The sequence below is a fragment of the Mobula birostris genome, chromosome 16 (genome assembly GCF_030028105.1).
Source record: "Mobula birostris isolate sMobBir1 chromosome 16, sMobBir1.hap1, whole genome shotgun sequence".
Lineage (NCBI taxonomy): Eukaryota > Metazoa > Chordata > Chondrichthyes > Myliobatiformes > Myliobatidae > Mobula > Mobula birostris.
In genome coordinates this window covers 61,433,779-61,457,472 of record NC_092385.1, presented here as the reverse complement: position 1 = coordinate 61,457,472, position 23,694 = coordinate 61,433,779, and the positions used below count along the sequence as shown (strand labels likewise).

The 23,694-nt window shown below is 41.7% G+C and overlaps 1 protein-coding gene across 1 annotated transcript in view; it reads left to right on the top strand.

Annotated features, from left to right (window-relative positions):
* rnf123 (ring finger protein 123) overlaps positions 1-23,694 on the top strand; it is a 410,214-nt gene that overhangs the window by 368,035 nt on the left and 18,485 nt on the right. Inside the window, exon 36 of the mRNA XM_072280728.1 lies at positions 4,983-5,077. Coding sequence (XP_072136829.1) covers positions 4,983-5,077 — 95 coding nt within the window. The remainder of the gene's footprint in view (positions 1-4,982; positions 5,078-23,694) is intronic.

The window sequence follows — 23,694 nt, the reverse complement described above, 5'->3', positions numbered from 1 at the left end:
CTTTTGAAAATCCAAATATACCACATCCACTGGTTCTCCCCTATCCACTCTACAAGTTACATCCTCAAAAAATTCCGTAAGATTCGTCAGACATGATTTTCCTTTCACAAATCCATGCTGACTTTGTCCGATGATTTCACCGCTTTCCAAATGTGCTGTTCTCACATCTTTGATAACTGACTCTAGCATTTTCCCCACCACCGATGTCAGGCTAACTGGTCTATAATTCCCCGGTTTCTCTCTCCCTCCTTTTTTAAAAAGTGGGGTTACATTATCCACCCTCGAATCCTCAGGAACTAATCCAGAATCTAAAGAGTTTTGAAAAATTATCACTAATGCATCCACTATTTCTTGGGCTACTTCCTTAAGCACTCTGGGATGCAGACCATCTGGCCCTGGGGATTTATCTGCCTTTAATCCCTTCAATTTACCTAACACCACTTCCCTACTAACATGCCTCAGTTCCTCTATCTCACAAGACCCTCGGTCCCCTACTATTTCCGGAAGATTAATTATGTCCTCCTCAGTGAAGACAGAACCAAAGTAGTTATTCAATTGGTCTGCCATGTCCTTGTTCCCCATGATCAATTCACCTGTTTCTGACTGTAAAACGTTGGTGAGGCCTAATTTGGAATATTTTGTGCCTTTCTAGTCACTAACAGAAAAGATATAATTAAGATTGAAAGAGTACAGAGAAAATTCACAAGGCTGTTGCCACAAATTGGGGACCTGAGTTATATGAAAAAGTTGAATACGTTAGGACTTAATGCCCTGGAGCATAGGAGAACGAGGGTAGATTTGATAGAGGTATACAAAATTCTCCTTCAGGATTTGGCCTGCTTAACCCATGGTTGTCCCACTAAGCACCACTCAGTAACGAGTCTGAAGTCTCCTCACTCACTGCATCTGTGCTGTCACCTTGCTCAGTACAACTTCCAAATGGTATCCAGCATGAAGGAGCACTGATTCATCAGATGTGGGAGTTAAAAGGAGAGTTTCTCCCCATGTTAAACTTGTTACCATGAAATCTCTTCTGTGTTTCAATTGTGCACTGCTCATCATTGTTTAGACTGAAGACCACAATCTGTACGAATTGGTGATAATATCTCCTCCCCACTGACAATCAACACTGGCGCACCTCAGGGGTGTGTGCTTAGCCCACTGCTCTACTCTCTCTATACCCATGACTGTGTGGCTAGTATAGCTCAAATACCATCCATCAATTTGCTGATGATGCAACCGTTGTTGGTAGAATCTCAGGTGGAGATGAGAGGGTGTACAGGAGCAAGATACACCAGCTTGTTGAGTGGTGTTGCAGTAGAAACCTTGCATTAAATGTCAGTAAGACAAAAGAGCTGATTGTGGACTTCAGGAAGGGTAAGACAAGGGAACACAAACCAATCCTCATAGAGGGATCAGAAGTGGAGAGAGTAAGCAATTTTAAGTTCCTGGGTGTCAAGATCTCTGAGAAACTAACCCTGGTCCTAACATAACAATGTAACTATAGAGAAGACAAGACAGCGACTATAATTCATTAGGAGTTTGAAGAGATTTGGTGTGTCAACTGAGACACTTGAAAATTTCTATAGATGTACCATGGAGAGCCTTCTGACAGGATACATCTGTGTGTGTGTGTGGGGGGGGGGGGGGAGTGGCGCAGGGGCTACTGCGCAGGATCGAAAGAAGCTACTGAAAGTTGTAAAATTAGTCAGCTCCATCTTGGGTACTAACCTCTGTAGTACCCAAGATATCTTCAAAGAACAGTGCCTCAGGAAGGTAATGTCCATTATTAAGGACCCCCATTAGCCAGGACATGCCCTCTGCTCATTGTTACCAGGTGAAACTGGGGTGGGGAGAGAGGAGTGAAGTAAAGAGCTGGGAAGTTGATTGGTGAAAGAGATGGGGAGATAGGTTCGGGAAGGGGAAATCCAACAGAAGGCCATGGAAGAAAGAAAAGGGGGAGGAGCACCTGAGGGAGGTGATGGGCAGGCAAAGAGGTAAGGTGAGAGAGGGAAAGGCAGATGGGTTTTCCCCTCACCCCTCCCATCCCATTTTCACCTATCACCTTGTGTATCACCCTCCCCTCCCCCCACCTTCTAACTCTGACTCCTCAACTTTTATTTTCTCCAGTCTCACCCCAAAACGTTGACTGTACTCTTCCATAGATGCTGCCTGGCCTGCTGAGCTCTGCGAGCATTTTGCGTGTGTTGTCTGGATTTCCAGTATCTGCAGATGTTCTCTTGTTTGTGATTTGAACCCATGAACACTACCTCTTTTTTAAAAAATATATATTATTTCTGCTTTTGCACTATTTTAATCTATTCAATGTACAGGTACAGGTTTCCCCCGCTATCCGAAAGAGCGTTCCTATGAAACCTTTCGTAAGCTGAAATGGAGTAAAGTGAAGAAGCAGTTGCCATTAATTTATATGGGAAAAATATTTGAGCATTCCCAGATCCAAAAGATAACCTACCAAATCATACCAAATAGCACATAAAACCTAAAAAAAAAGGCACACACATGCATGCGCGCACACCTGCCCGCACAAGGCTTCACGGTCATGGTAGTCTTTTTTGGGGTAAATACAAGTTTAAAGCAGGCGCCTTTTTTCTATATAAAGTAGAAATAATGTATGTACAGTGTAGTTTCACTTACAAGAATCGGGAGGATTTAGCCAAAAAAACGATTTGTAGAAAAAAAATCGGCACATACACGCATGCGCACACACCTGCCCACGCAAGGCTTCAAAGTCATGGTAGCCTTTCTCAGGGTAAACACAAGTTTAAAGCGGACGCCTTTTTTCGTAAAAGCGAAAATCCTCTTCGGATTTCTTTTGATTAGCGAAAACAGGTACTAATGTAGATCTTTCATAAAAGCGAAGTGGCGTAAAGCGAACTTTCATAAAGCGAGGGACACCTGTAAATACTTACTGTAATTTATTTCTTTCTTTCTTTCTATATTCACATGTATTGCATTGTACTGCTGCTGCTAAGTTAACAAATTTCACGACACATGCCGGTGATAATAAACCTGATTCTGATTCTGACTGTGTGGTTTATTAGAATGAAAGGGAAACATTGGCACAAATCTGGCTTGACAGCCCAACCATTTTCCATGTGAGCTGTACCAAATACCATGGGCCCAGCTCATCCGATATGCTTTTATCTCCATTCCTTCTCATTCATCCTGGTCTCTTTTTCAATCTCTCCTTCTGTATTGCTCTGTCCTTACTAGAATTCATCAGTTTATCATCTTGGTTCCAAGTCACTTTCAATCCGTGGTACCTAATTTCCTCATAAAAGTGGTTCCAATTTTTCAAGTGTTTTCTCATTTGTAATTCTTTACACCAGGGAATGTTCCAGTGAACAGTAAATGCTGGTATAGTCACAGATCTATAGAGAGAGAAACAGAGTTAGCATTTTAGGTCAATGGCTGCACAGCGTTTCTCACTGTACAGATGCTACCTGAAGATTGCTAGCATTTTCTGTTTGTATTTTATATATCTAACGTCTGTAGTTTTTTTGATTTTCTAAGTCTGATGGTTCTCTGTTTCTGCAATGTCTCTCTTATGGCATAGAGCCCAGAAAATGTACATAGTACTCCAGCTGTGGCCTGTGGCCACTCTAAGTACTTATACATAGCATGCAAAATGAGAGATAAGTAGGAAGAGAAGCAAAGGGTTTAAAGGAGAGGTTGACAGGTTCTAGATTAGTAAAGGTGTCAAAGGTTATGGGAGAAGGCAGGAGAATGGGGTTAAGAGGAATAATAAATCTGCCGTGATAGAATGGCAGAGCAGGCTCAATGGGTCAAATGGCCCAATTCTGTTCCTGTATCTTATGGAATAGGGACAAAAGAGCAAGAAGGAGAATGAATAATGAAATGAGTAGAGGAAAGAAACAATGGATATTCTGAAAGAAGCAATTGTGTTAGAAAAAGATGAAATGTCAAAATTTGAGAGCAAAGTGAAGTAGGCAGACAACCACACTAAGTAGCAGGGAAAATACGAGATCGGTTATTGATGAAGTGGTAAAGAGTGCTTAGAAAATACTAACAGCATTTTGAAAAGTCAACATGGATTTATAAACCAAAATTTTTGACAAATCAGTGAGAAATATTTGAGATTTTAAGCAGAAAAAGGGGAATCAATAAATTGACACCATATGGAGCATGGTGCATACTAGTTCTATTCTCTTTGCTAAGTTTAGAGCAACATCAACTTTATTATTTGCACCCCCATCCCCACTTGACAGAGGTATTCAGTTGTGTGTTGGGTGATGGAGTGATCATCAGGAAGTGGTGAAACTGGCTTTGAGGGTGGTTATTGCTATACCATCCCATAATACCAATGTACACTTGGCTATTTTCAGTCAAGGTGCCTGTATGTTTATGTCATGCTGAAATTCCTTCTGGGGAACATCATTGCTGTTAAAGTTACTCTGATTCTCTTCTATGAAATATGATAGCAAAGTTAGAACAGCAATGAGTGTTTTTTTTTATATATCTGTGTGAGCTTAAGGTTCCATTAGTGCAAGGAGACCTGCATTTATATCCTGGGATGAACAGTTTCTCTTTGCTGAAGGTGAAGTCATCTCCAGGGGTTAGCCTTTCAGCTCTGAGGCGTAGGATGCCAGACTCAGAGAGGGTACTGATCATACCATTGCTTCCTCTGCTTGAATCAGAATTACATTTACTATTACTGACATATGTCATGATGTTTGTCATGTGATAGCAGTACAGTGTAATACATGAGATATACCATAAATTACAATAAGAAGTATATATATTAATAATTAGTAGTGCAAAAAGCAGAAACCTTAAGGTAATGTTCATGGTTTCATAGATTATTCAGAGATCTGCATAAAAACTGACCTCTGACATCCCGCCTGTACTTTCCTCCAATCACATTAAAATTATGCTGATTTAAAATAAATTGATTTTGGTTATTTGTGTGACTGTATGTCCCTCTGATTCTTCCTGTAAAGACCCCGATTATATCAGTCTGGAAGAGCAAATGAAGGTTGAAAATTTACTCTCTCATCTGACGCGTGAGTCCAAGCAGGCTGCCGCCACTGCGCTGGTGAGTACCACAGACAGCAGCACACCACAACATTGCCCTTCTTTATCAGCTTCTATTACTGTTTTATTGTTTTGGCATCGGGAGTGTGGGCCTTTTCATTATACAGGTTGAGTACCCTTTCTTGGGGCCGGAAGTGTTCCGGATTTCATGTTTTTTTCCAGATGTTTGAATATGTAATGAGATTGCCATCATTTCCAATTCTGAATTTATCTGCTACCAGTAAGTAGTCTTTGTCTTACACTTGTTCATCACTCATTTGTATTTAGTAAAAATTGCATACCATTAATATAATGAAAGTTAATGTGTGTAGGGTAACAAAAGCAGCACTGCAACATCAGGAGAACACCTGAATCAGCTGTTGAACAACAACAAACAACAGCAGGATCCACCTACAATGCTGTGTTTTTACTAAAGGTTACAGCACACTGTATTTGTATTTTACTTTTTTTTAGGTTTTATGTAAGGTATAAAAACCATCAGCATTGTGGGCTTGTTCTGGTGTTAGATTTTCATCAGCAAGCTTATCAATGTATTTCTCTGTTACTTCATGATTAGCAAATGCTTTATCTTTAACGTTTTTTTAATCTTTAAAAATTTAATGCCATGCCCTTTCTTAAATTTCTGCAACTAGCCTGGTGAATATTCACAATTACCTTCAATTTTCAGTTTGTTGTGATAGATCCTTCGTTGTTTCATGATCAGTGTACTATATATATTCACTCCAATGCTGATGAATCCACTCTTTTAATACACAATAAATTCAATAAATTTCACTTTATGCAGTGTTTTTCTATTTTTCATTAACTGTTCATTACATATGTGAGATCACTTCTCAGAATTGACAGTTGTACACAGAGATCTGCGCATTGCCTGGGAATCTTTGCCTTATGGTAATTTCCATTTCTGATGTTATTTCAGCGCTTAAAAAGATTTTGGCAGTTTTCAGATAAGGGATACTCAACCTGTATCTGCTTTAGATGGCCCTGGAGGAATGCTGCCAGTCCAGGCTGCAGGAGTACAAACTGATGGACGCACTCGAGTTTGGTGCAGCCACTGCAAAGGCTAGGTGCAGAAGGACCACAGGATAGGATATTTCTGCCACTGGACAGGAAACGGCTGGGTTGGATGAGGAGGTAGTAGAGTAGCACCCCAGGGGGCCACATTGGTTTCAAGGAAAGTTACAGAACAGTATTCAAAGTATTAACTATGAATGTAAGAATGATTTATTATTATAAATCATTTATTATGATTAAAGTTTATTTTGTTTTTTAAAAATCTGCTTAATAGCAAAGGCAGAGATCATTGTTGCTGTGCTTTCTACAATCCTGACCACAGAATGGAGAAATTCAAAAACTCAAAACGTAACCTGCTGATTGAGGGCGAGAACATAGACAAAGGAATGGAGGAGTTGTGAAATACAGAGTAGGAAGACAGGCTTGGCAGGCCAGGCTGGGTGTGTCCTCCACTCCCAGAGAGAGAAAACAGAATTTTAAAAAACGCTGAGCTAGTATCACAGATGCATGACTTCTCCATTTCCTGCACCTCTGTTTCATCCCTGTCCTGTGAACAGAAAAGCTTAAATTTGAATCTTTTTAGTTGTAACGTTTCAGGAGTCAAATGCACATCTGAAGGACATTGAGAAGCAATCAATAGGTTGTATTATGGCTAATCTTTTACCTTAGTGTCACTTTCCTGACCCACATCCCTTTATCCCTTGAACCTATCTTCGGACCGTAATGATGATAGGTGCTAAGAACCTCTGAAATTCTCCAGACCAGTTATCATAATTAGAGTATCTGGTAAGCAGAAGGTCGTGAAACTTGTTCCTTCATCAATCCTTCTACAATCAGAATGGCACCGATAAGTGGCCACTCTGTCTGCAGTTCTGATGGGAATCATCAAATATTCCCTTTTAGGACTACCACAGCTGAAATCCTCATGGTGTACCTGGTAGAGCACTGGAAACCTATGTGGATCAACTGACAGGTGTGTTCAAGACATGGTCACTCTCTCATTGTTGCAGTCATTGGTTCCCACCTGCTTCAAAAGGGCTACAATCATGCTAGTGCCCAAGAAGAGCAGGGTGAGCTGCCTCAACAAATATCTTCCCATTGCACTCACATCTACTGTGGTGAAGTGCTTTGAGAGGTCGGTCATGGCCAGAATCAATTCCTGTCTAAGCAAAGACTGGACTCAATGCAATTTGCCTATCATCATAATAGGTCTACAGTGGATGCAATATCACTGGCTCTGCACTCGGCTTGGATCACCTGGACAAAGGAATACCTACTCAGGCTGCTGTTTATTGACTATAGCTCATCATTCAACACAATCATACCCTCATTTCTAATCAACATGCTCTAAGATCTGCAGCTCTTGTACCTCCCTCTGAAATTGGATTCTTGACTTCCTCATCGGGAGACCACAGTCTGTGTGGATCGGAAATAATATTTCCTCCTCCCAGACAATCAACACTGGCGCAGCTCAAGGATGTGTGCTTTGCCCATTGCTCTTTTCTCTCTACACCCACGATTGCGTGGCTAGGCACACCTCAACGCAATCTATAAATTTGCCAACAACTCAACTATTTTCATAGAATTTCAGATGGTACAGGAGTGAGACAGCAACAAACTTGCAATCGATATTGGTAAGACCAAGAAATTGATTGTGGATTTCAGAAAGGGGAAGGCGAGGAAACACACACCAGTCCTCATGGAGGGATCAGCTGTGGAAAGGGAGGGCAGTTTCAAGTTACTGGGTATCAGCATCTCTCCTGGGCCCAACATAATGATGCAATTACAAAGAAGGTACAACAGGAGCTATATTTCATTAGGTGTTAGAGGAGACTTCGTATGTCACCAGACATTCTCTCAAATTTCTACTGATGTACTGTGAGAGCATCTCCGTCTGGTATGGAGGGGCTACTGCATAGGTTTGGAAAAAAAACTGTAGTAAGTTGCAAACTCAGCCAGCTCTATCATAGGGACTAACCTAGCCAGCAACAGCCTTCAAAAGGCGATACCTCAAAAAGGCACCTTCCATCATTAAGGACCCTCGTCACTGAGGGCATACCCTCTTCTCATTGCTACCATAAAGGAGCTTGGGGAGACACACTCAACGATTCAGGAACAGCTTCTTCCACTCCGTCATCAGTTTCCTGAAAGGACACTACCTCACAATTTTTTTTCTTTTTTTTTGTTTTGGCACTACTTATATAATTTAATTTTTATTATAATTTATAGTTTTTTTATTCTTGCGTATTGCAATGTACTGCTGCAACAACAAATTTTCAACATACAGTATGTCAGTGATATTAAACTTGTTTCTGATTCTAATTTCCAAAAATCTCCAGAACTCAGAACCCTGCCATCCACATATCTCTTGCGAAAAGATTTCCAACAACTCATTATCCTCTGAAGGTGAAGAATTGTGATCTCAAATTGGTCCAGTGACGAGCTCCTTCTGTGATCCCTGGTCCCAGATATCCTAACCTGGGAGAAATAACATTTGCATCTACCCTGTAAGAATTTCAATAAGATCACCTAAACTTAAGAAGGCCTTAGTGTGCTGAATCTCTCATCAAGTTCTCCATCCCAGTGGATTTAAACCACACTCCCTTGACCACGTATAAAACCATAAGGCTTCAGAGCAGAACTGGGCCAGTTGGCCTATTGAGTCTGTTTTGCCATTCTATTGTGGCTGATTTATTATTCCTTTCAAGCCCATTCACCTTATCTAATCAAGAACCTATCAGCCTCTGCTTTAAATATAATCAATGTCTGTGGCAATGAATTCCATAGATTCACCACCATCTGGCCAAAGAAATTCCTCCTCATCTTTGTTCTAAATGGGCATCCCTTATTCTGAGGATATGCCTTCTAGTCCTAGACTCCCTTACTATATTAAAAACCAAAGAGATGGCATGCAATAGAGCAAAAATTAGAGGGAGGTTAGAGGACTGAGAAACTTAAAAACCAAGAGAAAGCAATTAAAAAAGTCATAAAGAAGGAAAAGATGGAATACAAAATTAAGTGAGCCAGTAGTATTAAAGAGGATACCAAAAGTTTCTTCAGCAATGTAAAGGGTAAAAGAGAGGCGAGAGTCAATATCGGATCTTTAGAAAATTTGGTAGTACTGGGGTGCAAGATTATGGCGGCTGAACTGAGTAAGTATTTTGCAGCAGTCTTCACTGTGGAAGACTAGTAGTGTGCTGGAAGTTCAAGATTGTCAAGGGGCAGAGGTGAGTGAAGTTGCCATTACTAGATGTTTGGGAAACTGAAAGGTCTGAAGGTAGATAAGACACCTGGTCAGATGGTCTACACCCCAGGATTATGAAAGAGGTAGCTGAAAAGATTGTGGAGGCATTAATAATGATCTTTCAAGAATCAATGGATTCTGGCATAGTTCTGGAGGACTGGAAAATTGCAAATGTCATTCCGCTCTTCAAGAAGGAGTAGAGGTGAAGAAAGGGAATTGTAGACCAGTTAGTCTAACCTCAGTGGTTGGGAAAATGTTGGAGTTCATTGTTAAATATGTGGTGTCAGAGTGCTTGGAGGCACAGGATAAATACTCCATAGTCAGTATGGTTTCCTTGCCTGACAAATCTGTTGGAATCCTTTGAAGAAATAAACAAGCAGAATAGTCAAAGGAGAATCAGTGGATGTTGTGTACTTGGATTTTCAGAAGGCCTTTGACAAGCTGCCACACATGAAGCTACTTAACCAGTTAAGAGCCCATGGTATTACAGGAAAGATACTAGCATGGATAGAGCATTGGTTATTGGCAGGAAGCAAAGAATGAGAATAAAGGGGGCCTTTTCTGGTTGACTGCTGGTGACCAGTGGTGTTCTACAGGCGTCTTTGTTGGGTCCGTTTCTTTTTATGTTTAATGTCAGTGATTTGGATGATGGAATTGATGGCTTTGTGGCCAAGTTTGCAGGCGATATACGAAGGTAGATGGAGGGTCAAGTAGTATTGAGGAAGCAAAGAGGCTACAGAAGGACTTGGAAAGATTAGGAGACTAGGCAAAGAAGTGGAAGATGGAATACTGTGTTGGGAAGTGTATGGTCATGCACTTTGGTAGAAGAAGAAAAAGCATAGACTGTTTTCTAAATGGAGAGAAAATTCAAAAATCTGAGGTGCAAAGAGATTTGGGAGTCCTCGTGCAGCAATTTCAAGTTCCTGGGTGTCGATATCTCTGAGGGTCGATCCTGGGACGAACATATTGATGTAGTTACAAAGAAGACATGTCAGTAGCTATAACTCATTTGATGTTTGAGGAGATTTGGTGTGTCACCAAAGATATTTGCAAATTTCTTCAGAGGTACCTTGGAGAACATTCTAATTGGCTGCATCACCATCTGGTATGGAGAGATAGCTACTACACAGGATTGAAATAAGCTGCAAGGAGTTGTAAACTTAGTCAGCTGCATCATGGACACTGGACTCCGTAGTATCCAGAACACCTTAAAGGAGCGGTGCCTCAAAAAGGCAGAATCCATCATTATTGACCCCCGTCACCCAGATCATGCCTTGTTCTCACTGCTACCATCTGGGAGGAGGTACAGAAGACTGAAGGCACATACACAACAACTCAGGAACTGCTTCTTCACCTTTCTGAATGGACATTGAACCCATGAACACTACCTCACTACGGTTTTATTTTTATTTTTGCACTACTTACTTAATTTAACTATTTAATATATATACTTACTGTAATTCACATTTTTTTCTATTATTATGTATTACATTGTACTGCTGCTGTAAAGACAACAAATTTCTTGGCATATGCCAGTGATAGTAAATCTGATTCTGATTTTGATTCCCTGAATGTTAATTTGAAGTTTGAGTCAGTGGTGAGGAAGGCAAATGCATTGTTGGCATTATTTCAAGACGACCAGAATGTAAAAGCAAGGATGTAATGTTGAGGCTTTATAAGGCACTGGTAAGGCCTCACTTGGTGTATTATGAGCAGTTTGGGGCCCCTTATCTAAGAAAGGATGTGCTGACATTGGAGAGGGTTCAAAGGAGGTTCACGAAAATGATTCCGGGATTCAAAAGCTTATCATATGAGGGGTGTTTGACAGGTCTAGGCCTATACTCACTGGTATTCAGAAGAACGAGGAAGGATCTCATTGGAGCCTATCAAATGTTGAAAGGCCTCAATAGAATGGATGTGGAGAAGATGCTTCCCATAGCTGGGGAGTCTAAGATCAGAGGGCACAGTGTCAGAATAGAGGGACATCCATTTAGAATGGAGATGAAGATGAATTTCTTTAACCAGAATGTAGTGAAACTGTGGAATTAATTGCCGCAGGCTGATGTGAAAGCCAGGTTATTGGATATATTTAAGGCAGAGGTTGATAGATTCTTGATTAGTCAGGGTATGAAGGGATAGGGGAAGAAGACAGGAGACTGGGCCTGAGAAGGAAATAGATCAGCCATGATTAAATAGCAGAGCAGACTTGATGGGCCAAGTGGCCTTATTCTGCTCCTATATCTTAAAACTGCTTGCAATACTCCCAAGTTCACTCTGACCAATGCCTTATAAAGCCTCAGGATTACATCCTTGCTTTTATATTCTAGTCCTCTCGAAATGAATGCATTTGTCTCCCTTACCACCAACTCAACTGCATTTTAACCTTTAGGGAATACTACATGTAGACTTCAAAGTTCCTTTGTACCTCTACTTTCTGAATTTTCTGCACAGTTAGAAAAAAACACTACCTGCCCCGCCACGTATCTTCATATCGTTTGCAAACTTGGCCACAAAGCTATCTATTCTATCATCCAAATTGTTGACATATAATGTGAAAAGAAGCAGCCCAGGTGACTTGCCTACCTTCACACCTTTGCTTCAGTAGGGAAACAAGTCCTGTACATACTATTCCAGATGTGTTCTCAGCAGTATAGTACATTACTGCAGTTACTCAATAGCAATAAAGGCTAACATTTTCTTTTCTTTCCCCATTACTTGTGCTACCTGAATACTAATCTTCAGTAATCTGTGTACAAGGAACCCAGTTCCCCTCTGAACACCAACCTCAATCTCTTGCAACCTCGTGCCTTAAGCCCTGACCCAGGTGCCCGAATTTTGTTTCAGTCATTTTGTTAGATACCTAATCAGAAACTTCTGAAATTGCCAATACACCACACCCACTGGTTTTCCCCTCATGGATAACAGGATCGGGTAGAGTCCAGATGCATTAACAAAAGCTAAATCAAGTTTGACAAATCTGTTTTGAAGTTATTCAAAGTTATCCAAGTGCACAGCTACCATTTCCTTCAATGGCAAACTCTAGCAATCCCCATCTATTGATGACAGTCTAACTGGCCCCCAGCCCCCAGTTTACCTCTCACTCCTTTCGCAAATAATTGAATTAAATTTACTCCCCTCCACTCTGTTAGAACCATTTGGAAGATGACAAACTATCAACTCTCTTCATTGCCATCCCTTTCAAAGCCCTTAGGATGTCAACTAGTTCCAGCTGGGTATTTCGTAGTTAGCTGTTTAACAATTTCTAGCATCTATTTATCACTGCAAATGAAAACTGCAAGGTTAAGGAAAACAAATTAAATTAAACAAGTGAATTACCCCCTTATTCAATGAAGTTCACAGTCTCTGGACACTGCAGTGGGCATCAGACACATAGTGTGTGGCACAGGTTACCTCACACAGGCAGTGTGTCTCACTGTGTTCTAGTATCTGATAAAATGTATTTTGGATTTTGTCTTGGTATCTGACAATATCTGATTCAGTAGCTGAAGCAGTTTTTCCTGTGAATTTTGTTTTAAGCTGGTCCCTTGATTTGTGTGATCCCCACTCCTTCTCACTTGAATCACGGCAGTATTTTGCACTCTGAATTTTTTTGATGAATATCGCAGTCTTTGTATAGCACAGAGGTGAGTCACCTTCCCATGGTTTGCCTGAAAGGGATAGTGCAGTTTGAAGTGATGTGCACACAAACTGCGCAGTGCCTGACCTAGAAGGATGCTGGTTTGATGAATAATTGACAGCATAGCAGGCATTCAGTGGTTTCCACATTTCTGAGTGGCGCTGAGTCAGCATCTCTTAGTCCCACTGCAGCCTGAGTCCTGGCTGCCTCACTGTGTTTGGGCTTGCGCTAATGCCTCAAATGCAAGCAAGTGATTCCATTAACATGTCCTGCTATCAAGGATCAGTACAATGTCAGGTCGACCATGTTTGATCAACTTCCAACAAAGATTAGAATCAGGTTTATTAGCACTGACATACTGTGTGTTGTGAAGTTTTTTGTTTTCTGGCAGCAAGACAGTGCAATACATAAAGTGATTACTATAGATTACAATAGGAAATATAACAATAAATGAAGAGCACAAGAAGAGAGTGAAACAGTGAGGTAGTGCTCATGCTGTCTTCTCATTGCTGTCATCAGGGAGGAGGTACAGGTGCCTGAAGACACACACTCAATGCTTTAGGAACAGCTTCTTCCCTCTGCCAGAAGATTTCTGAACAGTCCATGACCACTACCTCACTTTATTGCTCCCTTTCTTCACTTCTTATTTATTTTTAATATATTTCTCATTGTAACTTATTTATTGCACTCTACTGCAGCTGCAAAACAACAAATTGCATGATACATGTCAGTGATAATAAACCTAATTCTGATTCAAGACCGTTCAGAAATCAGGCTTCACTGTTACCATCAGGAAGGAGGTACAGGAGCCTGAAGTCAGAGGGGATGAAGCTGTTCCTAAAATGTTGAATGTGTGCCTTCGGGCTCCTGTACCTCCTCCCTGATGGTAATAATGAGAAGAGGGCATGACTGTGTGGCTAGGCACAGCTCAGATACCATCTGTAAATTTGCTGATGATACAATCATTGTTGGTAGAATCTCAGATGGTAACAAGAGGGTGTACAGGAGCAAGATTTACCCGCTAGTTCAGAGGTGTCACAGCAACAATCTTGCACTCAACGTCATTAAGACCAAAGAGCTGATTGTGGTCTTTAGAAAGGGTAAATTGAGGGTAGGCACACCAATCCTTAGAGGGATCAGAATTGGAAAGGGCAAGTGATTTCAAGTTCCTGGATGTTAATATCTCTGAGAACCTAATGTGGTCCTAACATATCGATGCAGCTATAGAGAAGGCAAGACAGTGGCTATATTTCGTTAGGAGTTTAAGGAGATTTGGTTTGTCACTTAAAACACTCAGAACACTCTATTCAGATGCACCATGAAGGGCATTCTGACTGGCTCTGTCGTGGTCTGGTATGTGGGGGGTGGGGGGCTACTGTACAAGATCGAAGTAAGCTGCAGAGAGTTGCAAAATTAGTCAGCTCCATGATGGGTACTAGCCTCCATAGTTTCCAAACATCTTCAAGGAGCGGTGCCTCAGAAAGGCTGCATCCATGGTTAAGGACCCCCACCACTCAGGACGTGCTCTCTTCTCACTGTTACCATCAGGAAGGAGGTACACAAGTCTGAAGGCACATGCTGTTAAACCTGCACAAAATGCAAAAAGAACACCAGCCTCCAAATCCTCCTCATTCCACACAAAGAAACTAACAAAAATCAAAATCGACCCTCAGACATCCCCTCTCCCCACACAAAACACCACAAGGATATTCACCCCCAAATCTAAATCCCCCTCCCTGCACAATAAAAACAAGAAAGAACAGCCGAAAAACACAGAATATAAAAAAACCCCAAAAAACTGGGGGGAAAAAAGTCCATCTCCAAATCCATATCGCTATCAGAAATGCAGAAAACCTCGGTAATGTCCTCCGGCCACGGTGGCATGCCACACAGGCTCCCTTGTCTGGCAACAGAGTGATCCCACCAGGGATCAGAATGCAGACAGCCGGCACTTGCCCTCCACATTCACCTCGATGTTTCAATCTCCCTTGTCACTTTAATCAGCGAACAGGGGAAGCTTTAATTGGCGAAATGGAGGTGAGCATTACTCCCACCCACTGCAGTCTCCTCGCCTCGAGGCCCATACTAGCTGCCTCTGCCTCCTGGAATCCTCTCGGAGACGGCAATGTGCTGGATCACCCAAACGATCTCCAAACTGCAAATCACAGACTCCAGCAGTTCCAGAAACATATTCAAGATGAAAAACAAATTAAAAGACATAAAAGAAATGAAGTCAGTAGTTCTGTGGTCTATCCAGATGGGCGTGTTGTATGCAGGCACCATCTTATGGAATTATAGGTGGAATAATGATGGACAATGATAATATTTGCACACAATGTTAAATTATTTAATGACTGGTTAGAGAACATTCTTCCTCTTCCCTAGACCCCTAGACCTGGCCATTACCAGTCACTAGATTCACTGATTACCCTCATATGCAACCTGATTTCTGCTCCTGTTTTAGTCTTACCTTACTGAAAAATTAAATGCAACAGGACTCACTAGACTGTCATCTGCAAAACCTAATTACGTCTCTGATCCAAGTCACCAGCTCATCTCACACCTATAACAATGCACGAGTCCCATGTGTCCACACCAGTGGAGCAACCGTGATCACTTTCCCATTCCTTCTCTCCTTATCACTGTCCTCCTGAAGCTTGCTTACTTTCTCACACTCCCTTTGATTCTTTTTGTCACCAGCCTACACTTGTGGTCATTTACAGTAACCGCTTAACTCACTGGCCTTCTCTGAGATGTGGAGCACCCAAAGGAAACTCATGCAGTCACAGGGAGACTGCACCCAACAGTAGGGTTGAACCCAGGTCAGTAGAGTTCTAAGGCAGCACAAATCCACTATGTTTTGGCAGACTTATGTCTATAGGCAGCTTTGCAAATGAACTCATTGTGAATGTATAAGGTAGGAGTCACTCACTGTGCAAATGTTCTGGTAAGTTGGTGGGGTAAGGATTACTCACTGTGTGTGAGTGCTCATAATTCCTGGTTACTCAATGGGGTCATTCTCTGTAACGTTAGATTTCCTGTTTGTCCAGCAGACCAGGTTATTTTTAAATCTTTCTTCATTAATTCATCCTTTAATGATTGTTTCAAATTATTCAATCTTTACTGATGTCATCAGTAAAACAATAGCGATGCAAGTTATTGATTTTGATATTTCTGATTGAAGTAGTTGTCATTCATGTTCTTGCAGTATCAGTACGGAATGATATCACTGATCATACATTCTCTTCTGGCCCTATTAGCACACGTTGGAGCTCTGGGATCCAAAGCTGTAGCAGAACGGGAACACATCACCCCACTTTGTTGTGTTGTCTTTGCTTAGAGCAGGGGTCGGCAACCTTTTTGCCTCTGTGGGCTGGATCGCGTATTAGTGAGCGAATGGTGGGCCAGATAAATACCATAAAAAACTTGAAATATGGGAATTATCCAGTTAAATATATCTGGTTATGTTTTGCCTCAAATTAATGAATACTGCATGCTAGAAAACCGTTTGTGTTTAACCAAGGATGCCAATTAGGAATCAAAGAACTCAGTTTAGTTGCAATTTATCTCAATCAAGGCATCTTTTGAATCTATTGAAAGGACACAAAGAATCTTTAAACATAAAACGTATGAACATGATGCATTGAATGGTGGTAATTTAAGTATAATAAAAAAGAAAATTTTAATGTGAAACTTGATGCTGTTTGTTGCTTGAAAGCTTCTCAATATTGGGTGTCAGACTTGTTGATGCCAAGAGCAAGGCATTATCCAGATGGGCATCAGTCAATCTTGTTCGCAAATGGTTCTTGGTGTGCTTCATTTTTGAAAATAATTGTTCACACAGATAAGTGCTGCCAAACAATGATGCCATCACATGTAAATATCTGGATATTTAGCATGGATTTCTTGTTAAAACACAGTGACGCTGTTTCTGTTTACAAATTTGAACGATCCCATCTGAAAACCTGCGTGTGCATATTAATAAGGTAGTCTGCCTTCCCGTCATTTGTATATATCAGTGTTTGGTTTGGAACAAAACGGAACCTGGGGCCAGTGTAACAAGATGCCATGCATGTCCATCAGTGTGGTCGCGTGAAACACTCAGAATAAGGAAAAATCGCTCATGGGCCGGTCGAAATACCTTTGCAGGCTGGATCTGGCCCGCAGGCCGTAGATTGTCTACCCCTGGTGTAGAGGGACACTCTGCTTCAGTGGAAACGTCCCATCCAGCTTCAGATGTGTCTGCAGGCTACTCAAACACTTTCCAATGTCCTCAGTGTTACAACTTTCTTCAGCAAGAGGGTGGTGAGTCTGTGGAATTCATCGCGACAAATGGCTGTAGTTTCTGTCATTGGGTATATTTAAAGTGGAGGTTGATATGATCTTGATTGGTAAGGGCATCGAAGGTTACAGGGAGAAGGCAGTAGAGCGGGATTGAGAGGGATAATAAATCAGTCATGATGGAATGGCAGAGCAGGCTCAATGGTCTGAATGGCCTAATTCAGCTCCTATGTTTTGTAGTCTTATTGAAACTGGAGCACTCAAGGAAAGCCCTTGGGGTCATAGGGAGAACGTGCAAATTCTACAGACAGCACCAAAAGTCACAGTTCAAGCTGGATCTCTGACATTGTGAGGCAGCAGCTTTCCAAGCTGCCCCTTTGTATCTGTTGGTGGTGTTAGTCTAACTGCAATGTTGAGGGTGTCATGTAAGCTGTGCCAGGGATCCGAAGGAACAGGGTTTGGCACAATGCATTTTTTTTTAGTAAAAAATATCTCTCTCTATGTACAGGGAATGTGCTGGTGGATTTAGAGCAAAATGGTGTCCCATGTTCAAAGTAAGTTTATTATCAAACTATGTATGTGTTATAATATACATACTACCTTGATAGTGAGTCTTTAGGTTGTAGAGTCAAGTCAGAAGTGAGTGAACTTATCCATGCCAGTTCAGAAATCTGATGGTTGTAGGGTAGTAATTGTTCCTGAACCTAATGGTTTGGCTTCTGTATCTCCTGCCAGATGGTGGTAGTGAGAAGAGAGCACAGCCTGCATGGTGATTGTGTTTGATGTCAGATGCTGCTTTCTTGCGGCAGCACTCAGCACTTAATGTAGATGTGCTGGGTGAGGGCTTCATTTGGTGATAGAATGGGTTGTATACACCACTTTTTGTAACCTTTTCCATTCCTGGATATTGGTGTTCACATAACAGACAATGATGCAAGCAGTTTGGATACTCTCCACTGTGCATCTATAGAAGTTTGTCAGAGTTTTACATGTCATGCTGAATCTACACAAACTTCTAAGAAAGTCTACCTTCTTTGTGATGGTCCCAGGATAGATGCTCTGATATGTTAATGCTAAGGAATCTAAAGCTACTGACCTGCTCCGCCTCCGTTCCCTTGATGAGGACTGGCTCATTGATCTCTGGCTGCTTCTTTCTGTAGTTTTTCTGATCAGAATCTGCTGCTACTCGAGCTGCCCCGGGTGATGTTATTATTTACTTAGATATATTATTATTTAGAGATACAGCACAGAACAGGCCCTATTGGTCCATTGAGCTGCAGTGCCCAGCAGTCCCCCTATTTAACACTAGCCCAATAGCAATCACCAACCTACTAACCAATCTTTAGACTATGGGACAAAACCAAAGCACTGTGAGGAAACCCACATTGTCTATGGGGAGAACATACAAACTCCTTATAGATACCACCAAAATGGAACTCGGAAAAGGCCCACATTGTCCATGGGGAGAACATACAAACTCCTTATAGATACCACCAAAATGGAACTCGGAAAAGGCCCACATTGTCCATGGGGAGAACATACATACTCCTTACAATTGAACTCCGAAAAGGCCTGAGCGGCAAGTGTTGTGCTAACTGCTAGGCTACCATGGTGCCGAATACATATGACAATTAAAGCTAATCTGATATTTTTTAATATAATGTTGGCTGTACTTCAGTATAGCTGTTCAGGACAAATTCACACTCAGCACAAGATTTTCCATCCCATTAATTTGGTGTGAGTTCTGTGGGGAATTTTCTACAGTGCAAACCCAACCATATCAAATGCAAAACATTACCCCTGCTCTAGGCTTCAACTCCCTATTTGAAAAATGGTCTACAGAGTTTAGTCCTAAATTATCAGTTATTATTGGCAATGAGTGCAGATACTTTATATTGAGTGAGAGGTTTTTGTTGTGACATCTTTCAGCCAGATTTTCAATCTCCCTCCTGCTATATGATGTTTCATCACCACCTGTGATTCTGCCAACAACAGTGATGACTTCAGCAAACCTAAAACACAGCATTGGAACTGTACTTAGCTACATAATCATACACTCCATCGTGTGTTTCTGACCACTGAACATAGCTGCAGCAAGTGACTTTGTAAATGGACCATCAACACAGGTAGGTAATCCTTTCAAAGATACACGCAGTGACCACTTGATTAGGTACCTCCAGTACTTAATAAAATGGCCACTCAGTGTAAGTTTGTGCTCTTCTGCCACTGTAGCCCATCCACTTCAAGGTTCGACGTGGTGTGCATTCAGACATGCTCTTCTGCATACCACTTTTGTAACACGTGGTTATTTGAGTTACTGTTGCCTTCCTGTCAGATTGAACCAGTCTGGCCATTCTCCTCTGACCTGTCTCATTAACAAGGCATTTTCACCCACAGACCCTAGAGGCTGTTGTGCATGAAAATCCCAGGAACTCAGCAGTTTTTGAGATACTCAAACCACCCCGTCTGACACCAACAATCATTCCACAGTCAGAATCACTTCGATCACATTTCTTCCCATTCTGATGTTTGTCTAAACGACCCATGAACCTCTTGACCATGTATGTATGCTTTTATGCATTGAGTTGCTGCCACTGATTTGCTGATCAGATATTTGAATAAATGGGCCGGTGTACCTAATAAAATGGCCACTTGGTATGGTCATCTGTGCATGGAAATCTTAAATGAAGATTTCACATCTGTATTTACTTGGGACATGGACACAGAGTCTATGGAAGCGAGGCAACACAGCAGTAAGGTCATGGACCGTATACAGATTACAGAGAAGTTTTTTGTTGATGTGAGGCATATCAGGACACCACAGGAACAGGCCGTTTGGCCCACTATGTTAAAAAGCAAACACTAATCCCTTCTACCTAGACCATGTCCATATTCCTCCATCTCCTATGTCCCTATCCAAAAGTCTCCAGTGTACCACCATACCAAGGATCTGAGTAAAAAACCTACTCCTCACATCCCCTTTGAACTTACCCCCTCTTACCATCAATGCCTGTCCTCTGGTATTAGACATTTCAACCCTGGGAAACAGATACTCTCTGTTCACTCCTGTCTGTGCCTCTCATAATCTTGTAAACCTTTATCGGACCTCCTCTCAGCCTTGGCTGCTCCAGAGAAAACAACCCAAGTTTATCCAGCCTCTCATGATATCACATGCCTTCTAAAACAGGCAGCATCTTGGTAAACCTCTTCTGCACCCTCTCCAAAGCCCTGTGCGAACAGAACTGTATCTAATACTCCAGATATGGCCTAACTAGAGTTTTATAAAGTTGCAATATAACCTCTTGACTTTTGAACTCAATGCCTTGACTAATAAAAGCAAGCATTCCATAAGCCTTCTTAACCACTCTGTTGACCCCATGTAGCTTTTTTTGTGGAGCTGTGAACTTGGACCCCAAGATCTCTCTGCTCAGCAACACTGTTCTTGCCCTTAAACAGTGTACTGCTTCCTTGTACTTGCCCTACCAAGGTCTAACACCTCACATTTATCTAGGTTAAACTCCATCTGCCATTTCTCTGCCCATATCTACAATTGATCTATATCGCGTAGTATTCTTTGCTAGTCTTCTACACTATCCACAACTCCACCAATCTTGATATCATCCACAAATTTACTAACCCACCCATCTACATTTTCATCCAGACCATTTATATACATCACAAGCAGCAGAGGTCCCAGCACAGATCCCTGTGGAACACCACTAATTGCAGACCTCCAGCTCGAATGAGTCACTTCAGCCACTACCTTGTGTCTTCTATGCACAAGCCAGTTCTAACTCTGAACAGCCAATAGATTAGCCTTCCATGAGGAACTTTGCCTGTCAAAAAACTCTTAACAAGTTGGTAAGGCATGACAAAAATTATGCCATGGGTTTCCATATGCTCATACATCCTTTCACTAAGAATTTTCTCCAGCAATTCCCCTACAACTGGCAAGAGACTCACCGGTCTATAGTTCCCAGAATTTTCCCTTGTTCCTTTCCTAAATAGGGGGACAATATTAGCCACTCACCAGTCCTCTGAGCCCTCACCTGTGGCTAGAGAGGAGATGAAAGTACTGGTCAAGGGCCCAGCAACTTTGTCTCTTGCCTCCTTCAGTAACCTGAGGTAAATCCCATCAGGCCTTGGGGACTACCCACCTTGATACTCATTAGGGGGGCCCAACACTTCCTCCTCCTTGACCTCTAAATGCCCTAATGTATTTATACACTTGGCACTCATCTCCTAGTCCTCCATATCCTTTTCCTTGAAACAAAGAACTCATAAAGTACCTCACTCATATTCTCTGCGTCCAAGCAAGTGTTCCCCCCTTTATCTTTGAGTGGTCCCATACTCACCCTAGTTATCCTCTTGCTCTTGATGTATGTACTGAGTGCCTTAGGATTCACCTTAATCCTACTTGCCAGGGACTTCTCATGGCCCCTCCTGATTCCCTTCCTTAGTTCTTTTCTGGCTTCTTTATACTCCTCATGTTTCATTTGATCCTAACTTCCGAACTTTTTCTTCTTGACTAAATCCATTACAACTCTGGGCATCCACATTAGGGTGGATATATCCCCAGGGCCTGACAAGGTGTTCCCCTTGTGTAGAAATTGCAGGGGTCTAGTAGAGATATTTAAAACGTCCTTAAAAACAGATGAGGGGCCAGAAGATTGGAAGATGGCTAATGTTGTTCCGTTGTTTAAGAAAGGCTCTAAGAATACGTTGGGAAATTATAGACCAGTAAGCCTGACATCATTAATGTGTAAATTATTGGAAAATTACATAATTATTGCCAATTTACATAATAAAAATCATCAGCAGAAAACTCATTGTGGCCATGTTCAGTTGCTCTGATTAAGCTATCCCTGAGCAGCAAAGAGTTCACCAAATAGTTTGCAAAATGACGGCTGCAAAGACTGTCTCACAAAATGGGTGCCTCCATTCCTGCAACCACATGACAAGAACAGAGACTTTTATGTGCTTCTATTGTCCTTGCCTCATTCCTGTTCACTGATTTGTAGATCTTATACCAATCTTAATAAGATTAAGTAATCTTATAGAGTACTTTTGAGGAAGTTGCCAGGAAAATTGATGAAGGTAAGGCAGTGGATATTGTCTACATGGACTTTAGCAAGGTCCCACATGGGAAGTTGGGCAAGAAGGTTCAGTCACTTGGCTTTCAGGATGAGGTAGTAAAGTGGATTAGACATTGGCTTTGTGGGAGAAGCCATTGAGTGGTAGTAGATGGTTGCCTTCTGACTGGAAGCCACAGGGATCGGGGCTGGTCTGTTGTTGTTTGTCATCTATATCAATGATCAGGATGATAAGTAAACTGATAGTAAACTGGATCAACACATTTGCAGATGACATCAAGATTGGGGGCTTAGTGGACAGCAAGGTTGGTTGTCGAAGCTTGCAGCGGAATCTGAAGTGTGAGGTGTTGCACGTTGGGAGGATAAATCTTGCATGGGAGTGTGGTAGAACAGAAAGATCTGCAAATACAGATCCTTAATTCCTTGGAAGTGGTGTCACAAGGAGAATAGAAACCTAGAAGGCTATTCACCCTATCAGCTTGCCTGGACCAAAGAAAGTAACTGCTGACTCAAGCCAAAACTTGGGCAGTCAGTCTGTCACCTTGTAGCACATGATAGGTGAGTATTTATCAGGATTTTGCTCCATTCTGATGAAGGTTTTATTAGCTCATTCACCTTTCCAGAAAGGGCATTCTAAGCCCTCACCACTTTGGGTATTGAATTTATTGTTTCCAAAACTCAGGAGCATCCTTTCATCACAAGGTCAGATTACTAACCCTACTTGGAATGCCTCAGGAGATGAAGATACTGAAGGTGAAAAAATCCAGGCCTGGATTGATCAGGGTGAATAATGCAAGAGTGAGAGACCATCTCACATTTGTAAAATGTGAGACAGTTAGAGACTGTCAATAAGAAGATGGTCTAATCACCTCCCCAGGACATTATTGCCATCACCAAGTGCCCTTGTGTCAGGGTGAAGATGGTGCCTCTGATATAAATAACAAGGCTATGACAGCAGGTCAGGGATATTTTGTAGTAAATGACTTACCTCCTGATTTCCCAAAATCTTTGAACTGACTACAGGCTATTCCAGGAACAAGATCAATGAATCCAGCTCCAACCACTTTCAAGAAACTTAACATCATCCAGGACACATCAGCCCACTTAATTGGCTCCTGTACAACCATCCTAAACTTTCATTCCTTCCACTCTGGCCAGGGGCATACCTACGGAAAATAGCACCTATGGCAAGCACTGAAATTGCGCCCCTGTCCAAACATCTGACACCCATATTCGTATTGTATGTTTAATTATTGGTTTAATTATTTGTTTATTCAGTTTGGTTAACGCAAAGGGGAGCGAAGCTCCTAAAATAGAAGCTAATGAGAACCCCTGCACAGACTCGCCCT